We start from the raw sequence: 22,069 nt of genomic DNA, 5'->3' as shown, positions 1-22,069 counted from the left end.
TGTTGAAGCCTATACCCCCGGCTGTAGTACTTGTGTGACTTCTCTTTAGCCCTTTAATTCCTGGAATGTATAGCAGTTTGTACAAATTGTATACCATAAATATATACTGTGACAAAGTCAGCCTGGATGGCTACAAGAGGATGCTACTATTTGGGTTCTGTGCCTGCCCACTGCTAAAGCCCCTCTCACAGCCTAAGGGGAGGAGTCACTGGGCCCAGGACTCAACTAATTTTGGGGCACAACGAATGAAAAACCAGGAATGGGTGTGGGGGTCAAAGGGTACAAGAGGGTGCTAGAAGGCTGATATGTCAGCCCTAGAATGTTAAAAGCCCCTTTTACTACATGCTGGGAGGGATTTATTCCAGGTCAGTTAGAGACACCTGACCCCAATCAAGGGCTGCTTGAGACCAGTTAAAACTCCACCTCTGGGGGAGAGAAAGGGGAAAGACTCAAGCTGTTGCAAGGCGTGTGACAGCAGTGAGGTAAACTCCAACACGGGAGACTGTGCTTCTCCCCACAAGGGAAACAACCAAACTTGGGTACCAGCTTGGGGGAAGGACTTGACACCCCCCAAAGCCACACCACCATGATTGCTACTCCAGAAAGGGGGCTAGGGAAAGGTATTCCTCCAGGTCTGGGTTTTATAGACTTAATCCTTCCTCCCCTCGGTGGGGCACTCCTTGGGCCCGAACCAAGGCCCACCTTGAACGCTCTAAGCCAGAGGCACCAAAGAAAGAAGCTAAAAGACTTGTCCAGGGTGGGGCAGATTTACCCCAGGCCCGTCCCACCAGAGGAGGAAGCGCTATCCTGGCAAGACTAAGGAAGTGCTTTGCCACAATACACACTGTGCAAAGCAGCAGGGTTAACACTGCCGTAGACACCTTGAGAAAAATTCTGACCCCATTGAAGTCAATGGCAAAACTCCCATTGATTTTTGAGAACTCAATTTCCCAACCTTTAATGATGTAATATTCATCTTTGCATTTCATAAGAAATGCAATCTGAGTGAAAGTAGTCAAGGCTAGAGAGTCAAATATCAACTGACTTTCTTCTGATGCTGAAATATTCTTGCTGCTACTTTCCATTGCCATTTTCTTTGTCTTTAAAAGCTATCAAGCATATAAGAGCATAAGAAAAGATATTAAGATTAGCAATATTCTTCTGGATCTTCACTTTGGTTTCATTTTCTTTCTCTGGTACTATCCCCTGCATTTCTAGGTAAGCAGTACTAAAGGATTGCTTCTGCACTCTTAGTAAAAGAAGACATTTTGACTTAAGTTTCACAAGCAAAATATCAAATGTTGTATATGAGAGAGAGAAACGTTTTAGAGCTCATAGTTAAGCATTGATCAGCACCCTAAACATTAACATAAACTTTTATACAAATGCATGCCTTATCCCTCACCTATAACTCTTATTTCACTCCTCTTGTTTTTCCTCATTTATTATTTTAATTATAACTGTGTTGTTTGGTAAGTCTAGGAATATAAATATACCATGTGACTTGTGTCCAACTACAACTAATCTGTTTGGTTTGAAATTCGGCTATCTAATACACACAACAATTTACACGGTGAGAATTTTTATTGAAATTATTCAGTTAATAATTGGTACATATGAGCAAAACATGATCTGGTCACACACAACTTTTGACCAGAGAGGTGTGAAAATTATCCAGTAATTTTTCATTACAAATTATTTGCCCAGCTCTTCCTTGCATTCCCCTCTTCTCCAGTATTTTGGGGGCCTAGGATGAAGCTAGTATTTGATGGGAATAGATATTCTTGCTAGACTAACGCTCCAAAAAATTATTTATTCTTCATGTCAAAACAACAGTGAGTGTTTAATTTATATTATAGTTTACTAACTATAGCGATTGTATTTAAGCAGCAGGACTAAATTTTAGTTTTGGCTTATTTTTACCTCATCAGTATGAGAGTGCTAAGATTTTTATTTATTTACTTTTAATCTCATTCTAACTTTCTCTTCTCTATTTTAGGACAGGCTGTCATGAGAATTTTAGGCCTGGACCGTCATCTCCATGCTCTCCTACCCCTCATAGTCAGTCACCCAACAGGTACCAAAGGTCAATAAGGAATTTTGCAGATGGATTAATTCTTTTCAAATATAACTTTAAGGGAAACTTCAAAGATAAATTGTGGCCATTCAATTATATTAATATTATTTTAACATTATTGGCATTTTCACATCTCCTGCAATGTGTAATTTCCTACCATTGTAGATTTTTTTGTTTTTTTCCACTGTTGCTGTCTAGTTTAACACTTATAAAAAAAAAATGCAGTTCAGTGCAAACACTAGTTTATGGGACTTAATATTGCTATAAAATTCCAAATACAATGTAAGCCCCAGTCCAACAAAGCGCTTAAGCACAAGAGGGCATCCATTGGTTTAGGACTATTCATGTGCTTAAAGTTCAGCACGTGCTTTGGAGCAGCAGGGTCAGATTTTGTGGGAGCTACCACCCCTGTTAGTAATATAGATTACTATTCATTTGAAACACACACGGGAGAGCTTTCCAGCAGCACAATTTAAGTGCAAAACAATTCAGGCTTTGGTTTATGTGTTCAGTACCTCCTGCATAAAATTAGAAAAGAGGCGGAGTGTGGGTTCTTGATTATAAATCGCTCTATTCTCCCACTATATACAACACTAATCCTGATTCACTAGCATCAAAATGTCACATCAAGTATTTTCAGCTGTGTTTAGGGTTTTCAAATTTAATCCAGGTTTTAGCTGAAGTAGGAAAAATATATCAACTTAAACTTAGTTGTGGAAGCTGTTCATGAGACTGACATTTCAACACTTGTTGACAGAAATCCGGTCCTTAATTCCTTGACTTGAAACACATGTTGGTTCCTTTGATATTGCTACACTCATGCTAATCTCTTAGAGGCCTAGTTCTCTCACACAGAGAGCGACGCAGCTTTCAATGAGACATACGTGCCAACCCAAACTAAATGTTTAGCAAAGGGTTGGTTGAATGGAGGGTGGTGTTTAATTTAGTGTTTTGTATATGGGTTTATTAAATGACTTAATGTCTCATGAAGGTCTCCTTGTTTTATGACTTGAAATAATACAGCATATTTCTGCTACATTTCATTACACAGTGCCCTCTTGCCAATGCTATTTGCATTGGCAGTAGATCACTGGCACCTTTCTTTTGAATCTCTCCTCTTGTTTTTGCTAATGATCTAATGGCAGATGGGATTTTTATTTTTTTTTATTTTTTTTGCAGAACATGTTGTTGCTCCCTTTTTGACCCAAGCCTGCACATCTGACCTAAAAGCCTCTCTGCATGTTTCTTCCTGGTTTGGCCACTGTGCTTTCAGCTGTTCCTTCAGGCTCCCTCTCCCTGTGTCTTATCCAGGGGCTTTATTTCTTTGGGGGTTTTTTTGGTCTGTTCTGCCTTCCCATGCACCTCCTCACCATTTCCAAAAACAGTACTCAGCAAAAACTCTTGGGCAGGTTCACATACTACGTTAGCCTTCAGCTAACATAACTATAAGCATAAATCCCATCTAAAGTAGAGTTTGCACCTGTCAATCTCAATGGCATTTTAACTCAGCCCATAACAAGGTTTCACGTAGCTCATAACAATATTTTGCTTTATTTAAACTCTGAATTATTTCTTCACATTTATAGCAGCTGTACCCTGATTTGAGTCCCTCTTCTGGGCTTCAGATTAATTGGACTAAATTAACAATGTGTATGTTGGGAACAAGGGACTGGATATAATGTCATTGCTCTCATTAAAAATGTTAAAATATCTTTTGGGGTTATTTCTAAAACACTTAATTTATAGGATTTAAATATTTTACCAGTCCTTATTGATATACTGACCTGAAAAATTAGTATAACCTCATTGGTGGCAGTTGTCTGTATTATGGTAACACTTACAATATTTTAAGTATGATCAACACACACAAGAATATATAGTCACTGCCTGAGAACTTACAAGCTAAGAAGATGGGCAAAGGATAACTAGGAGAAGGGCATTAAAACATACAGTAAAAACATTTTTAAATATCAACGCTACCAAATACCCCTCTATGTAGCATTTATTATTTGGCTAATTTCTTGTAGGCATCACGAGATTTAGAGGAGTTTGAAGGAAGAGAATAATAGCTTACCCATTCACTCAGCAAGGTCATTCCATGGATAAGGGATGTCATGGAAGAGTGTGAAACTGCTTGTGGGAGAAGCATACAATTGGTGGAGGGAGCAGGGTAAAACAATAAAGTAAGTAGAGGGAAAAGTAGAGCTGTGTAGCCTTTGGAGGTGACAGTAAAAAAGCTCGAACTTGATGTGATAGAGAATGGGACGCCAGTGGGGCTTTTCAAAGAAGGGTCGACAAGGTCAGAGCAACAGACAAAGATCAGACCATCATTTTGTATAGCTTGAAAAGGGATAATCTGGGACGCTAGAGCAGGATGGAAGACGAGAGTATGGATGAGGGTTTTAGCGGTAGGAACTGAAACAAAAGGTCAGAGCTTACAAATGTTACAGAGGGAGAGGCTTCAAGGTTTGGACATGGCCTGGATGCTCATGGCAAAAATAACCCCCATTCTCTCAGGTTATGAACCTGACTGATAGGGCAGATGGTGATGTCGTCGTCAACAGTACAGACAATGGGTGTGTGGCAGGATAGGGAAGCAAAAACAACGAGAGTCCTGTAGCACAATAAAGACTAACAAATTTAATTTCTGCAGGCATAAGCTTTCATGGGCTGTAACCTACTTCGTCAGATGTAAGGAACAGAAATCAGATAGGAGGTATATATATACATCTAAGGGTCAGGAACAACAATGGGGAAGTTAGGTATAAGCAAAGTCCATTCAGTTAGAGTAGTTGAGGCCTATTCACAACCATAGATCAGAAGGTGAGAATGTGGGAACAGTGACAATTACTTCTTGTAATGGGATAACTATTCCAAGTCCCTATTTAGACCCAGTTTGATTGTGTCAAGTTTGCAGATGAGTTCCAGCTCTGCAGTTTCTCTTTGAAGTCTGTTTCTGAAGTTTTTTTTGTAGAAGTATAGCAACTTTCAAGTCAGCTACAGAGTGTCCTGGGAGACTGAAGTGCTCTCCGACTGGTTTATGGATGTTACCATTTTTTATGTCTGATTTGTGTCCATTTATTCTTTTGCGTAGTGACAGTCCTGTTTGGCCAATGTACATGGCAGAGTAGCATTGCTGGCACATGATGGCATATATTACATTAGTAGATGTGCAGGTGAATGAGCTCCTTATGGTGTGGCTGATGTGGTTAGGACCTGTGATGGTGTCACTAGAGTCGATGTGTGGGCAGAGCTGGCAACGGGGTTTGTTTCAGGGGTATGTTCCTGGGTTAGTGTTCATCTTGTATGGTGTACAGTTGCTGGTGAGTATTTGCTTCAGGTTGTGGGGCTGTCTGTAAGCAAGGATAGGTCTGCCTCCCACAGCTTGAGCGAGTGAGGGATCATCTGCTAAGATAGGTTGTAGATCCTTAATGATGTGTTGAAGAGATTTTAGTTGGGGGCTGTAGGTGACGGCCAGTGGTGTTCTGTTATTTTCTTTGTTGAGTCTGTCCTGTAGTAGGTGACTTCTGGGTACCCATCTGGGTTTTCACCTCTCCAGGTGGGTATTGTAGTTTTAAGAATGTTTTATGGAGATCCTGTAGGTGTTTGTCTCTGTCTGAGGGATTGGAGCAAATCCGGTTGTATCTTAAGGCCTGGCTGTAGACAATGGATCATGTATTGTGTCCAGGGTGGAAGCTGGAGGCATGAAGATATGTATTGCGGTCAGTTGGTTTTCACTATAGGGTGGTATTAATATGACCATCCATTATTTGTATTGTAATGTCCAGGAAGTGGATTTCTTGTGTGGACTGGTCCAGGATGAGGTTGATGGTGGGGTGGAAATTATTGAAATCCCGGTGGAATTCTTTGAGGCACTCTTTCCCGTGGGTCCAGATGATGAAAATGTCATCAATGTAGAGTATAACAGTTGTAGCGTATAACAATGTAGCGTATAACAGTTTGGTTATAAATAACTCAATGGCCCTATTTTCCTTGATGGACAAGTGAGTTTCTGAATTATTTTATTTGAAACTTAACTGTTAACACTAAATTTTTTTCAAATAACTTACCTAAAAGTGTGCTATGCTAGTAACATTGACAATTCATGTATATTTTCAGTTGGATTGCTACATCTTCAGGTAGGGTAAAAATAATACGCAGTAGTAATTCCTTGTGTTTAACTCCATTGACGGAGCCATCCTATTTAAACAGTTTGCACCTTCTCTGTTTGACTTGGCATGTAAATGTGTTCCATGTTCAAAGCACTATATAGACACGTAAGGTGTGGGGACTATCAAAAGCACTTCAGTGATTTAGATGCACAAGTCCCACTGAAAGTCCATCTCCCCATAGCTAATGAATCCTCACTGCACGTCTGTAAGTTAGTGGATAAGCATTATTCCCATTTTACAAATGGGGAAACTGAAGCAGAGTGGTGCTGTGGCTTGGCTCAGACAACATCATGGGTGAGTGGCAGAGCCAAGATTATAACTCAGGAACACCTGACTCCCAACATTTCACTCATTCTGCCAGACCACTTCCTAATAAAACCGCATAAACATTTGTTCTATCTTCGAGTGATTGCTCATATGCATTCTAATGTAGGTGTGTGCGCGCCCAGTGCACAGATTCCCGGAACTTTTTTCCCTAGCAAGCCCCACATGGCCAGCTCAGGCGCCCCCTGGAGTGCCGCGCTCATATCGCGGTATAAAGGGCGCTGCTGGCTCCGCAGGTCCCCAGTTCCTTCTTTCCGCCTGTGATGGTTGCTGGAACTATCGCCTCTTGCTGCGTGCAAGTAGCTCATTCCCTAGTTTTTCATTACTGTTTCAAAGTTGTTGTTCATTAGTTGTTATAGTGTTAGATAAGTTAGAATTAGTTATAGTGATAAGTTTAGAACCCCGGACGGGGTTCCTTCTACAGAGGGAGTCATGCCGGGTTCCACAGGCTTTAAGAACTATGACTTGTGCGCTAAAGCCTTTCCGATCAGTGACCCGCATGACCGCTGTCTCCGGTGCCTTGGCGAAGAACACCGTCGAGACAAATGTAGAATTTGCAAGTCCTTTAAGCCTCGGACTCAAAAAGAACGGGACGTGAGGCTAAAGGCAATTCTAATGGAGTCGGCGCTCTGTCCAGCTTCTGAGCCGTCCCGCTCTCCGTCGGCACCGAGTGTGTCGTTGCTGCGGAGCGCCCCCCCACCAGCACCGCTTTCGGCACCGCAGCGGGCCTCGAAGGGGCTGAAGAAGTCGGCACGGCCCCTGGCCACACCCAAGGACTCCCCCCGGCCCTTGCAGGGCAGAGGGAGTACGGAGACGCCCCAGCCAAGGGCCGTAGAGTCTACTCCGGCACCGGGGTCTCCGCGCGGGTTGCCTCTCCCGACTCCTGGGGGTGGGGGAGTGCACCCGCAAGGGCCGTTGACGCCGGAGGCGTTTACTGCGGCATGAGCCCTCATGGCCATGCCTACGCCTCCATCCCCCCCTCGGCCGAGGGATAAGGGACCTGCGTCTCGAGGCAAACCCGCGCTGGGTGGTCTCGGTGGTTGGAGACGTTCCCAATCCAAGTCTCCTTCCAGACGGTCACGGAGGGTGGAGAGCGTCGGCTCCCCTCCGAGCTCCGACTCCAGGTCGTCGAGCGACTCGGCACCGCGGCACCATGGGCGGTCCCGAGTCCATCGCCGGAGCCGCAGGTCCAGCTCTGACCTGAGTGGGGACCGGAATTCGGGCTCGCGATCTTCGATGCGGAGCCCATCCCGGCACCGATCCAGGTCTCTGTCCACCGTCTTGAGAGGCAGCGGCTCGCATCCGGTGGCACCGATGGGCCCGGCACCGATGGCTGGGCGACCGGAGTCCCCTCAGCGTCGCCATCGTCGGCACCGCTCTCGGTCCCGGGGGGGCAAGCGGCATCGCAAGTCCTCTCGCCGCAGGGGCAGGTCCGCTACATCGTCGTCCTCCCCGACCTCCTCGTATCGCTGGCACCGCAGACGTCGGCACCGGTCCACGTCGTCCTCGTCGGACCGATCCATGCGTCGGCGAAATAAGTGACGTACGGGAGGCTCCGGCGACAAGAGGGCCGTGAGACTACAACAGCCTTCCCTGCAAGTCCCCGGGTGGACCCAGGCGCCTTGGCAGTGGCCGTATTGGGGACCCTGGAATGCCCCTATGCCCCAGGGCTCCGTGTCCGTTCAATCTGTGGCGGCCCCCCAACTACCCCCTCCCCCTAAGGCTCAGGAGCAGGGCTCGGAGCATTCAGACCCAGGGGAGGGACCCTCCACTGGGCCCTTACCCCTATCTTCCTCCTCGTCACCAGATGAGGCAGCAGCCAGGGATCGCAGGGGCCCCCTGTTTGATTTCCGGGCCCACCAGGATCTTTTAAAGAGGGCTGCTGAGAACTTAGGCATGGATTTTAGACTCATGTCTGAGGAGGAGGACCCGCTCTTCGGGCCCTCCACTTCTGTGGGGCCATCACGGGCTATCTTGCCGGTGCATGACAATGTCATGAAGATCGCGAGGAAGCTCTGGCAGACCCCTTCCTCTCTGCCCTCCACAAGGGGGTGGAGAGGAAGTATTACGTCCCCAAGGAGCCTTTTGAGTTCCTTTATAACCACCCCGCGCCAAGCTCCCTGGTGGTCGATGCGGCCAACCAGAGGGACCGTCAGGGGAACCAGGGTAACACTCCCAAAGATAAGGAGGGCCGTAAGCTGGACTTATTTGGGAGGAAGGTCTACTCTACTGCGGCGCTGCAGTTTAGAGTAGCTAACCACCAGGCCCTCTTTGGGAAATATAATAAAAATCTGTGGGCCTCAATGCAGAGGTTCGCCTCCCAGCTACCCCCCGACCAGGAGGCGGACTTCTCCACGATACTCCAGGAGGGGGCCGCGGTGGCTACCACTGCGCTGCAGTCAGCTAGCAATGTGGCGGACACCGCCAGTAGAGCTATGGCCTCGGCGGTCGTGATGCGCTGCTGCTCGTGGCTTCAGGCCTCTGGCCTCACCCAGGAGGTTCAACAGGCCATACAGGACTTGCCCTTTGATGGTCTGGGGCTGTTTTCAGAGAAGACAGATGACAAGCTGCATGCACTCAAGGACTCTCGGGCCACCCTGAAGTCCCTCGGCTTGTATACCCCCCAAGCCTCCAGACAGCAGTCCAGACCACAGGCTCAAAGGCAACCTCCGCCTCCGCCCAGACCGGCTCCTCGACCCACCCAGCAGAGGAGAGGTCGTGAGCGCTACCGCGGTCCCAGCAGAGGAGGCCGTCAAGGGTCCTCTGCGGGGGGCCAGCAGGGGCCAGCAAAAGGGGGTAATACTAATAAACGGTTTTGAACCAGAGCAGGAGGGTAGTACTCTTCCTTCTATCTGGGATCTTGACCGGCCGTTTGCGGATAGGCTTTGCCCTTTCCTTACAGAGTGGGAAGCCATTACTACGGACCGGTGGGTCCTGGAGGTGATTGCCAAGAGGTACACCCTCCAACTCACAGCCTCCCCTACCAACACCCCTCCTGGGCTGTCCCCGACGGGGGATCCGGCCCTAGTTCAACTCCTGGTCCAGGAGATTGAGTCCCTCCTCTTGCTGGGGGCGGTGGAGGAAGTCCCGCTGGCCGAAGTGGGTCAGGGATTTTACTCCAGATATTTCCTAATCCCCAAGGCGAAGGGAGGCCTTAGACCCATTCTGGACCTACGTCGCCTAAATAAGTATATTAGGCGTATTAAGTTTCGTATGGTCTCCCTCGCCACAATCATTCCGGTCCTTGACCCAGGGGATCGGTATGCCGCCCTTGATTTAAAGGATGCTTACTTTCATATCTCGATATTGCCTGCCCATAGGCGGTTTTTGAGGTTTGTGGTAGCGGGACGCCATTATCAATTACGGTCCCTACCCTTTGGGCTCTCCTCAGCACCCAGGGTTTTTACTAAATGTATGGCCGTGGTGGTAGCCCACCTGCGCCGTAGCGGCGTTCAAATCTTCCCTTACTTGGATGATTGGTTGATCAGGGGGAAGTCAAGTTCTCATGTGAGACATAGTCTGCTCCTCACACGCGAGTTGTGCACTAGACTGGGGTTGCTTATTAATGAGCAAAAGTCCACACTCACTCCGGTGCAATGTATAGAGTTTATTGGAGCCAAGTTGGATGCGGTACAAGCCAGAGCCTTCCTCCCTCAAACGAGATTTGAGGCAATGGCAGCCATCATATCTAATCTCCACCTGTCCCCCATGACGACAGCCAGGCATTGCCTGCAGCTGTTGGGACATATGGCAGCTTCTACATACGTAGTAAGACTGGCACGATTGAGGCTTAGACCTCTCCAGAGGTGGTTGGCTTCGGTGTACGTACCGCACAGGCATTCTCTAACTAGAATGGTCCTGGTTCCCCCACAGGTGCTGTCGTCCCTCGATTGGTGGAGGGACCCGAGGGAAGTGATAACGGGCGTTCCCTTCAGAGAGTTTATCCCATCTGTGACGCTCATCACAGACGCATCCGATCGGGGATGGGGAGCCCACATTTCTCACAACCAGGGCACCCAAGGGCTTTGGTCACCTGAGGAGAGAGCTCTGCACACCAACGTACGCGAGCTCAGAGCGGTCCGGTTGGCCTGCAAGGCCTTCCTTCAATTCCTGAAGGGCAGGGTAGTCCAAGTCCTCACAGACAATACGGCAGCCATGTTCTATGTGAACAGGCGGGGGGGGCACGCTCCTCGGCACTCTGCCAGGAAGCTATTCGCCTATGGGACTTTGCGGTGAGGCACGGGTTTCATTTATCTGCCTCTCACCTCCCGGGGGTACGAAACAGCGAGGCGGACCGCCTCAGCAGATCCTTTTCTCCCCGCCACGAATGGTCCTTACACCAGGACATAGTGGCTTTCATCTTCCAACGGTGGGGTACTCCCCGTCTAGACCTGTTCGCTACAGCCGGGAACAGGAAATGCCCGAGGTTTTGCTCGCTCAGGGGTCGCGAGCCGGGCTCTCTGTCCGATGCCTTCTTAGTACCCTGGACAGGGGACTTGATGTATGCATTCCCCCCCCGTCCCGCTCCTGCCCCAAGTCCTCCTCAAAATCAAGAGGGACAGGGCGAACATCATCCTGATTGCCCCAGCGTGGCCGAGACAGCACTGGTACAGCATGCTGCTCGACCTCTCCATCACCGAACTGATTCCGCTACCCAGACGATGCGACCTGATCTCCCAGGACCATGGGAGATTGTTGCACCCCGACCTGGACTCCCTCCACCTCACCGCCTGGAGACTCTGTGGCTGACGGAGGGAGAGAGAGCCTGTTCCATACAGGTTCAACAGGTCCTCCTGGGCAGCAGGAAGCCGTCCACGCAAGTAACATATAAAGCTAAGTGGCGGAGGTTTTCGGGGTGGGCAGAAGCGAGAGGGTTACACCCAAGCCTCTCACCTATACAGGCTATCTTGGAGTACTTACTGCAGCTTAAACTGCAGGGCCTGGCTTTGGCCTCCCTCAAGGTACACCTAGCGGCCATTTCGGCCTTCCACCAACCCATGGAGGGCCGCTCCCTATTCTCTCACCCCATGTCGGTGAGGTTCCTTAAAGGGGTGGAGAGGACTTTCCCTCAGGTGCGGGACCCGGTGCCACCCTGGGACCTTAACTTGGTCCTCAATGGACTAATGGGTCACCCCTTTGAGCCCCTAGCCACATGCTCCCTTCTCCTTTTATCGTGGAAGGTAGCCTTCCTGGTGGCTATCACCTCGGCCAGAAGGGTCTCCGAACTGAGGGCATTAACCTCGGAGCCCCCTACACGGTTTTTTATAAGGATAAGGTCCGGCTGAGACCTCACCCGGCTTTTATGCCTAAGGTGGTGTCTCAGTTCCACTGTAACCAGGACATTTTCCTTCCTGTGTTCTTTCCAAAACCCCACGAGTCGGAGGAGGAAAGGAGAGGACATTCGCTGGACGTCAGGCGAGCCCTGCCCTTCTATATCGAGCGGACCAAGCCTTTCCGGAAGTCGACACAGCTCTTCGTAGCTGTGGCGGATAGGATGAAGGGCTCGCCTGTCTCCACCCAGCGAATCTCCAACTGGATTACTGCCTGCATTAGAGCATGCTATGAGCAGGCAGGGGTACCCCTCCCAGGTGCGGTAAGAGCACACTCCACTAGGGCCCAGGCCTCTTCCGCAGCCTTTTTGGAGCGGGTTCCCCTGCAGGACATCTGCAGAGCAGCGACCTGGTCGTCAGTCCATACGTTCACGTCGCACTACGCCATCGTGGAACAGACGAGGGAAGATGCGGGGTTCGGCAGAGCCGTGCTGTCAAGAGCAGGTCACCAATAACTCCTACCCTCCTCCAAGGTATGGCTACTCAATCACCTACATTGGAATGCATATGAGCAATCACTCGAAGAGAGAAAACAAGGTTACTTACCAGTAACTGTTGTTCTTCGAGATGTGTTGCTCATATCCATTCCAAACCCACCCCCCGTCCCCACTTTCGGAGTTGGCAGAAAGAAGGGACTGGGGACCCGCAGAGCCAGCAGTGCCCTTTATACCGCGATATGAGCGCGGCACTCCAGGGGGCGCCTGAGCTGGCCCTGCGGGGCTTGCTAGGGAAAAAGTTCCGGGAATCTGTGCACTGGGCGCGCACACACCTACATTGGAATGGATATGAGCAACACATCTCGAAGAACAACAGTTACTGGTAAGTAACCTTGTTTTTTCACTCTGCCACACATTGCTCTTACACTTTAAAAATATATATATATTTATATATATTGTATTTTAGGTCTGTCAGTGGAAAGAAACTATGTTCTACCTGTGGGTTTCCTCTCGGAAAAGGAGCTGCCATGATTATTGAAACACTCGGTCTTTATTTCCACATTCACTGCTTCAGGGTATGATTTCATTATTATATTGGTTGTTTAAAAAAGATTTCATCTGACCTTTGTCATGTTAGTGTGGGAAGAAAGTATGTTATAATTAGTGATCATGAATGCTGGAAATGGAAGGAAGAGGAAGTTGTTGTGCTGCACCACTGTTATGCATTCGTACTGAAGTGGAATAGAATGGTGTTAATTTGTTACTTTCCTATCAAAGAGTTACATCAAGGGCTATATTAATTGAACCAAGACACAAGACCTGTGATTTATTAGAAAGTAACTGCATAGATATTATTGCACAATTCTCAATTAGGGACACTGGTTAATGTCCATTTTACATCTTGTTTCCCATGTATAAAATATTTGAATACTGGTGTCTGATGAATTGTTCTTAAATAATTTACCAAATGAATCTTTCAAAGTAATTCTGACTAACTCCCTCCTTCTCCTCCCTCCCATTTTCAGATTATCAGACTTCATTCAGATTCATCTTGGAGAACTTTCACTGCTTAGCATTTTAGATAAAATTATATCTGAATTATAATCTGAAATGGTGTCTGTCTATAAGCATTTCTAAAGTACCTGTCACTTTAATATCTGTTGTCTTACACGTGGTCTTGTGAAGTATATGTTGGCTGTCCAGTACACTTGAGATTCAGATGCAATACAAACCCTATATCAAGACACATTTTCTGTGGCCCAGTCACTGAGGTTTGAAACTATGCTGACACTTTTCTAGAGAACTGTATTTGAACAAACTTCTTACTAACAAGATGCTAAAACAGTTTCAGATCTCTGTGTAGATAGAACCTAAGTATTGGATGGAAGGAAGACTGGTTAAACGTTCCATCACTTGCTCCCATTTCAAATGTTAGTGCTAGTACTATGTACTTGGCACTTTGTGACCTTTGTGTTAAATGTAAATGATTTTTAAATTTTGCTGCTTCTTACTATATATGGGGAAAAACAGTTAAAATTGCAGTGCCTCCATGATGGCATTGACCAGGGAGTTGAAAAATGATTTCAGTGTTTTTACACCAACATCTTAATGAAAAATATCCTATAGATCCCAAATTGCTGCTCCCAGCTTTTACTTTGTAAAAGAGGCAGCATATAGATAAAGATGGGCAAATTTGTTCCTCTAAAACAAAAACCAGTGCTAACCTTTGTCTCAAATTGAAATTTGCTTCTCCCTCAAAAAGGGACATGCATGCAGGCATTTTCCAGTGTCTTCATGTATGTGCTTTCTGATTTTCACCAATACCTCAAGCAGGAAGTCTGAGAGAGACTTATTCTTATGATATTTCTCCGTCAGCTAAGCTGGTGATTTCTAGAAATCTCAAGAGAACATCTGGTCTCTCAAAATTTCCAGCTTGATTTACACACCAGACATTCTATAGTAATGTCTCAGGCAAAACCCTCATTGATTCTAATGTACATTTAGTCGAAGCGAAGGCTTACAGGATCCAAGTCCTAAATATAGTCTGCTCTAAAAGCCCTCGGTTTAGACCACATAAAATCTTTTTTTTTTCCCCCCACTTCAAAAGGAACTCATGAAATGAAAATCCAAACACTGGAAAGAATGTGATATAGAAAAAGAAACCTGTCCCATAAATCTTACCCTCTCCATTCTTCTTCAACCAATAGTGTGGAATTTGTAAAGGACAGCTTGGCGATGCAGCAAGTGGCACAGATGTCAGGATTAGAAATGGTCTTCTCAACTGCAATGATTGTTACATCAGATCCAGAAGTAAGTACCAAAGTGCTTTTTAAGATAGGTATTCATGGTGTTTTTCCTTCCACACTACATTCTAGAGTTAATCTTGTCATGATTTAATTTATTGTTGGAAGAAATTTAGGTATTTACTAACTGTGCATAGTTCATATCTAATATAACAATATTAAGCTGTTGTTACTGTCAATTGCCTTCAGAAATCTCTCTGCCCTATTCCCCCTTTATTTTAGCTTTGCAATGTAATGCATGAATAATGTTTGGTATTGTAAACTTACTCTATTTTTAATTGTTGTTCATATTTCTGAGAGGATGGGAAGCTTCCCGTGTCACAGTCTTGAAGGCTTTCACCATGACTCCATCCCACTTTGATCCTCTTTCTGTCCATAAACTACTTCAGAACTGATGAACAGTGCTCTTTAATTGGCAGAAGGATCCCTATTAAGCAATATTAGACATGCCATTATTCCATTTAATGTCTAAATACTGGCCCCTGTAACACACTCAGACTTTGCATGTCCTTGAGATTCCTGTTCATGGATCTCTCACTTGTCATTTGAGAGTGTAGGAACCACTGCCAGGCACAGTCCAGATTTTGTTCCTATCTGCTATGCCATCTGCCTGTGATTGATATCAAATTACTATAGAATTTTAACCTCTTCCTTCCTCTCCCTCCTCCCATCACATGGTGAGATACATAGTATATATACTGAACTTTTACTCTGCGTAAAAGGCAGGGGGTATGGAGAAAAACACAGAACACTCCCCTAGACTGGATCTGAAATTTCTGTTGAATACCGAATATCCTGGACATGCTTGCTATTGATTGGACAAAACACAGGAGACTTTTGTATTCCTTATTGATTTTTTGAGCTTAGAAATATTTCCATATTCTTAGAGATAGAGGGTGCTGTTGTACAACCTCTCATTAATTTGCACAGTTGCTTTTATTTCTGTTATGAAACTCTTTTAGGCACCTTATATCAAACCAAACAAAATTAGAAAATGTAGAAATATCTCTTCATATCTATAGGCTTGATTGTGCAAAGTCCTATACAAGTGGGTGAGGAACTGGCCTTAAATGTATATACTTGTGTTTCTAGTTTATATATAAACATTGGAAGAGGAAATTGAGTTTTCGTCCCTTTTCCACATTTTTTTTTTGTTTCGGTTGAAAGAGGGTTACAGTCCCATATTTACAGGAGAGGGCACTGTTGAGTATTACTCAGTACATATGAGGTGGTAGTTTTATTACTACTGTGATTGTGCCAGAAAGTAAAGGAAAATGCTATGTGTTATATGACATCACTTGTGCACATGTGATTTAAGATTCTTTGTTTTCATTACAAATTAATATTCTGTATTTGTACAGCACCGAGCACAAAGGGGTCCTGGCCCATGACTAGGGCTCCTACATGCTAAAGTAATACAGATAATATTTTCAGAGTTTCATAGCTCACCTTCAAATGTTTACTCTAAACTGAAAATTGGCCTCTTTCTGCAGTGTCTCTGCAGCTCAGAAGCTTTTCTTTTCATACAAAATTTTTTAAATGTACCCACTTTTGCTTAAGTTTCAAAAGTGGACAAATAGTCCAAGTTAGCAGTTCTAGAGGGATTGATTTTGATGGCCTTAAACTGTTGAAATGGTTTATCTGTATTTTGTTTGGCTTTTATTTATATATAAAAAATTTGGAAAACCGTGTCTGAAATAGAGGACATGGTGCTGCAGGGTTAGTGCTCTTGCCCCTCAAAACTGGTACCCTGGCCTCCAAAAATGAATGGCTCTCTATTTAAAATAAGATGGGTCTCATAGCTTTTTCCCTTCTTACCCTCTCCATTATCCAGGTTATAAAATGCACCCCGAGTTTCACATGATGGAAATTTCTGATCAGTAGAGAATAATGTTGTTAACCAGAAGTTGTGCAGATAAGGGGCTGAGAGAGGTGTGGATATGCTTGCAGAACGGCGGCTTGCCAGAAGTTTACCTGAAGCTCCTAATGATTTTATTTCATAAAGAATACACCAGTTTAGAAACTTTAAATAAAAAATACTTGTATCAGTGTGTATTTTGTTGTTCTAGGGAGAAAACTAAGTGGCCAGGGTATTTTTTTTAATAAGTGACTGCAGTCTATGGATAGCGTATCTTTTTATAACAACAAATTAATACAGATGAACTTTAAAGACACAGAAATATTCTTGTCCATATCATTAATGTTATGAATGTGACACTGACAAAGTTCATAGGCAAAGTAGTTAACCCTCTTCTTTAACTTGTGTATTGCCTGGCTGCTTCTGATCAGTGTGTGCTATCATATAATGCAAAACTGGCACAATGGAATCAACTAAAGATGACATCATTCTTTGCCATGTTGTTCTACCACAATGTTGTTTTTATCATACTTTTGTGTGTAAATTGACTGGAAGTGCATGCAGAATGTGCCAGCAATGCAAAGGAAATAATTTGGCTTTCAAACATAAAGGATATATTCCATCTAGGCCTATATTATAACCTTTCTTTTTTTCCTCCATGTTGGTGGCTAACTTATACCCTTATTTGGCTGTAGAATTAGGGGCACTAGAGATGTAAAATTCTTGCCAGGATTTCTTGGAATATAAATGTCACATGAGGAAAATCCTATCTACTCCATTGTTTAAAAAGTAACAAGTGTCAAAATTTGTCACCTTTCTGTTACTATGTTTTTATTTTTAATTTAGCTGCTGGGCAGCCAACAACGTTGTGACAGGAATTTCAGTCCTAAAAACTTTCTGCAAGAAGGAACTTCCCCATCGTGTCCCTGGGGCTGCTTCCAGACAATCACTTGTAAGAGCTCATATCCATGGACTTCATAGCTCTCATCTCATTTTGTAATGCTCATATTAAAGGCTGTATCTGCTACTTTAAAGCACAGTATGATTTTTTCCTTTCTTAATGAATTTGCATAATGTGTATGAAGAACATTTGGTAATTCATATCTGAAGTATTATTAAAAAAGAGGCTTTCCGTATTGTCAGATATGTTCATGATTTAAAATCTGTTATTTTGCTCTTTTGAAAGTCATAAAATATTCAATAAACCTATTTTGTTTTAATATTTCTAGAAATTAATTAAGTTTACAGAACCTTTATGGAAGTCCTAGAATACGCCAACCTGAGAAATCATTTAAAGATAGCATCTAATTAGCGCATTTGCAAAACTAAACATCACAAGTGACTTTTCTGTTATTACTGAAACTAACTTTTTTACACAGACACTAGTTTAATAATACAGGCTGTAATTTTGAAACTTTTTGTGCTATATTACCTTCAGTGGAGGGTAGGAGTTATATAAATAAATTATTGCACCTTTAGCATTAGGACTTTTTTTCAGTGTGTGTATACATCAAGTAATATTCAACACTACAGCTTAATATTCTATCAAATAAAGATTTCTTCATTAAGCCTGAAAGAGTGTATGCCATTACCAATTGCGAAAATCCCCAGTAGCATAATAAAGGGGAAATCCTTCTTAACATGTGCAGAATTATACAGTACTATCAAATTATTGGAGGCTGAGGTGGATGAAGCTGAATCTACCAGAGGTGGGTTGGTGGTTGATGGTAAGGGGATCGATTTGTTGGCTTGTAATTTTCTCATGGCCAGTAGAGTTGTTACAAATGAATTAGCAGATCTTATGAATCTCATGTACCTCAATGAGATGTTATATAGTAGAAATACACTTACAAACCAGACAGGTTTATTTGCGTCCCATAAATGGTCAATATGATTAGAATGTGTCCACTATGAACAGCTGTGATTCACAGCAGTATATAAGTGGTCCTGAACCTGTGTTCCTTTTGTATACAATTATCATTGCACTCAGTGGGAGTTGTGAGTGTATAAGGAATACAGGAGGAGGTCCAATCTGTGGCACTGTGCAGAACAAAACAAAAATAAAGAAACAAAACTGTTAAGTACATTTGGGTCGGTTGCACCTTGTGCATTATAATAAGTGTATTCTCTCATTAATGCCTACCAATAGCCTCTGAAACAGCAACTGGAGCTGTGTGTAAAGATCAAGAATATACTCTAAAAAGTAGCTGACATACTATAGTTGTAAAACATTACAGTACTGGTTTACTAACTGTACTACATGGTGAATTTCAGCAAGCTGATAAAAAAAAACCAGTTATTCAAAAGCATCACATTTTTAGCAGCTCAAGATGCTGTTTAAAATGGGAAAAAAATCTATTTATTCTGCCTTAAAATCATGATAAACTAAATTAAGAGATTCCTTATTGTATGTGACAGAATATGTACACATCCATTGTCTTTTGATGTGTTAGTAAAATGATATAAGGTGGATATTAGGTAAGCAATAATTTTTTTCTAAATGTTTATATAGATATCATCTATTTATTTAAAATGCTAGACAGTTCTTTGCATGCAAGTTGCATGCTCATGCAGAAATACTTTGTCACTGAAAACATTTGTACAATGTTGTCATTTTAAGACATTGTTGCTGTCTAATAGAAAGTTAAATGTTGTTTCATTAAAACTGTGCCTTAGAAAATGCGAAGCTGTTGCACACAGTGGTGACTTATGGATGCAATAAATCCCAAGAGTAAAGCTCACAGGACTTCACATGGTGGGTTTTTTTTTTTTTTTTTTTTTAAACCTACAAAAATAATAATAAAAAACTTTTGGATATATACAGCAACATCCAATGTTTTGATTAACTATTTGCATGATTTACTGTTTAATGTTTTGATAACCTTGATGTTTCATGTTTACACTTTGCATGTAGTCGTCATTATACTTTATTGCAAATAATGCACAAAAAGAAATTCAAAGTACAGATTTTTATAAAGAACTTTTTACATCTGTCTAACTCCATCTGTTACACTAAGGGTATGTCAATATATTATATTGTGGGCCTAATTTTCAAAACATGACCTCCATTTTTGCATGCTTGTGTGTGAACATTTTATCTTAGTTATTAATACTTATGCACATAGGTGATAAAATTTAGATGGGTAAATCAGTCACCTGTGTGCCTAAGTGTTGGTTGTCACACAAGTATGGTCTGCTTCTAATGAACTCCTAGTGCTTTCAGCAGAAGTGTGACTGAAGCCAAAATGCATGTGCAAGCTGGAGGTTTTATATGCAGAGTTGCAAACGCACAAATAGATATCTGATTGAAGCCTATTGAAAATGTAGGCCCTCTTTCTCCTGTATTTTCATATATACATATTTTAGTGGGGCATGATTGTATATGGACCAAAATTCAAGTGAAGTAAAACAAAGCAGCATTCTTAAACCACACAATGTTTTTCCATAATGAAGAACTAGTCATCAGTACAGAACATTTTCTAAATTCTAATTGCCAATGGTTTCTGTTTATATTTGATTTATTTTTCACTGGGAGTCTTGTTAAATGGGAGTTCGGTCAGGCTAAGGCCTAACTTTTTCCACCTCAACCGTAACTTTGAAATATTTCTTGTCAATTTTTTTGGGTGGTTGCAGGAAAAATGCTTTACTACATTAAGCTATCATGTACATGTTTGTTTCAAAAAGTGATATATTGTTGCTGAGCAAGTAGAATGTAATGTTTTTAGCTCTTCCAAAAGCTTGTTTACCACCTAGTTATTCAGAGAACATAGGATAACTGTTATAACCATTTCATTTATTTCGCTACCCAACTTTCATCGTGGTTTTCCTTACTCCCGCTAAGTAGTGTTATTGGAGTATATACATGACATAAAGGTGGGTGAGCTAAAAGGGATCCACCTTATATGCACATCCATTCAAGGACAATTCCTGTCCTCGTTGCGCTAACGTTCACTACCGTTACACTAATCTTCACTGACAATATTTATTCTAAAATGCCTCGGGACAGTAGGAGAAATTGTCATAACTGCAACCGCTTTTATAGTGAATGTATGTTTATAAATAAAACATTGAATAAACTTGGTGTGTTGATTTGTCTTGTTATAAGCTTGGGCCGGGCCCTAACGAGCTGCTGGAGTCTCCTAGCTGGAGCAACGCTCCCCCCTCGCGTGCGTAGCCTGAGTGGCACTGAGGTCAGCCCCGGGCGCCGAGCACCTCCCGACGGAAAACACAGAGCGGGGCCAGTGACACCTGGCTCTGGCCGGAGCTGCTCTTGAGGTGGGAGATAGGCCGGGCTCGTCGCCTGGGCCTGTCCAAAGCCCATCCCCGGGGACCGGCTTCCCAGGGCCTGCAGGGGGCTGGGGCTCAACCCCGCTTCGGCAATGCCCTGCCCTGCCCTGGCCGCAGGAGTCCGTGTGTTGCGCCAAGGGCCTGCTCAGAGCGGGACAGCAGCGGCAGCGCATCCTCACTCAGGGCGGGAGGCAGGGAGGGACGAGCCGCCGCGCCGAGGCGGGACGCCTGCACGTGCGGCTGCCGGCCACCGGAGGCCGCTGTGGCGCCGAAATTGAAGCCGCCTCCCGCCTATTACAGCCTTGCGGCCGGCCTTGCTAGTTGCCTGCGGCAGCCCTGAGCGCGGGGCCTGGCGGGGCGGGACGGGCCCCAGCCGGCGGGGGCTGCCGCTGCCTTTGAGAGGCCCGTGGGGGGGCTAGCGGGGTGAATGGGGCCAGGGCCAGGAACCGAGGCTGACGGGGCCCGGCAGGAATGTGGCTGCCGCGTGGGGGGCGGCTCTCCTGCCCTGCCTACGCCAGCCTCCCAGCCTGTGGCCCCATCCCCGGGGGCCGCCTCCTCCCCGGTTCTGCTGCCGTAACCCTGGGTCGCCCCCGGTGCCTTCCCTCCGCTTCACAGGCCGGCATGCACCCCCCCTCCCCGTTTTCCTGCGCTGTCCAGGCCCCGGGGGGCCCGTGCCCTGTGGTCAGGGATTGGCCCCAGTGGTCGGTGCCACGCTGGTGCTGCTCAGAGCCGCGGCCTCCCTCCAGGTAGCCCGGGCATGTGGAAGGGGGGCTGGGCCAGTGGGCTGTGTGCAGATGCAACCTGCAGGCCAGGAGGCTGTGTGGGGACTGCCCGTGATCCAGTGACTGAAGGCAAGGGACTGCCATTGACTGGGACAATGTAAAGGGGCCGCCACCTGCATCCAGCTGTCCCTCTAGCACTTCCAGTCCTGTAAGTTCTTTGGGGCAGGGACTTTCTCTTACCACAGCCCCTCGTTCAGTAGGGCCTTGCTGTCAAGGTGCTACAGTAATGCAAAGTCAGTAGCAGTACTCTGCTTATTCCAGGTGCATTGATCTGAACTCTGTGATAGTGCTCTGGGGACAGCTGAAAGCAAACAGTGCTACTGCTCTGCTTATGGTGAGAGCCGGGCTAAAAGCCCTACTTCCCCTAGGCCCGGCTTTGCATGGGAAGCGTTCTTGTACAGGTTTCCTCTTGCTCAGCCTCTGAGAAGCTGAACAGACAACTCCACCCAAGAAACTACTAGGATGAGGACTCATTGGCCCTCCCTAAGAAGCAGACTCC

At 45.0% G+C, this 22,069-nt stretch overlaps 1 protein-coding gene across 13 annotated transcripts in view; it reads left to right on the top strand.

Annotated features, from left to right (window-relative positions):
• The window catches only part of LIMCH1 (LIM and calponin homology domains 1), a 275,637-nt gene extending 255,066 nt beyond the window's left edge, over window positions 1-20,571 (top strand). For 10 of the 13 annotated variants that reach the window (XM_067531174.1, XM_067531168.1, XM_067531170.1 and 7 more), the window contains 4 exons: window positions 2,000-2,086; window positions 12,807-12,915; window positions 14,548-14,650; window positions 17,348-20,571. In XM_067531174.1, the coding sequence (XP_067387275.1) occupies window positions 2,000-2,086; window positions 12,807-12,915; window positions 14,548-14,650; window positions 17,348-17,373 (325 nt within the window). In that variant the 3' untranslated portion in view covers window positions 17,374-20,571. The remainder of the gene's footprint in view (window positions 1-1,999; window positions 2,087-12,806; window positions 12,916-14,547; window positions 14,651-17,347) is intronic. The other 3 variants (XM_067531166.1, XM_067531176.1, XM_067531167.1) reach the window with 2 other exon arrangements.
• The last annotated feature ends 1,498 nt before the right edge of the window (window positions 20,572-22,069 follow it).

The sequence above is a fragment of the Emydura macquarii genome, unplaced genomic scaffold, assembly GCF_026122565.2.
Source record: "Emydura macquarii macquarii isolate MOO-44397 ecotype Brisbane River unplaced genomic scaffold, CSIRO-AGI_Emac_v2 contig_3128, whole genome shotgun sequence".
Classification (NCBI taxonomy): domain Eukaryota; kingdom Metazoa; phylum Chordata; order Testudines; family Chelidae; genus Emydura; species Emydura macquarii.
Note: the sequence above shows the minus strand (reverse complement) of the source record. Positions and strands in the feature narration are given on the sequence as shown.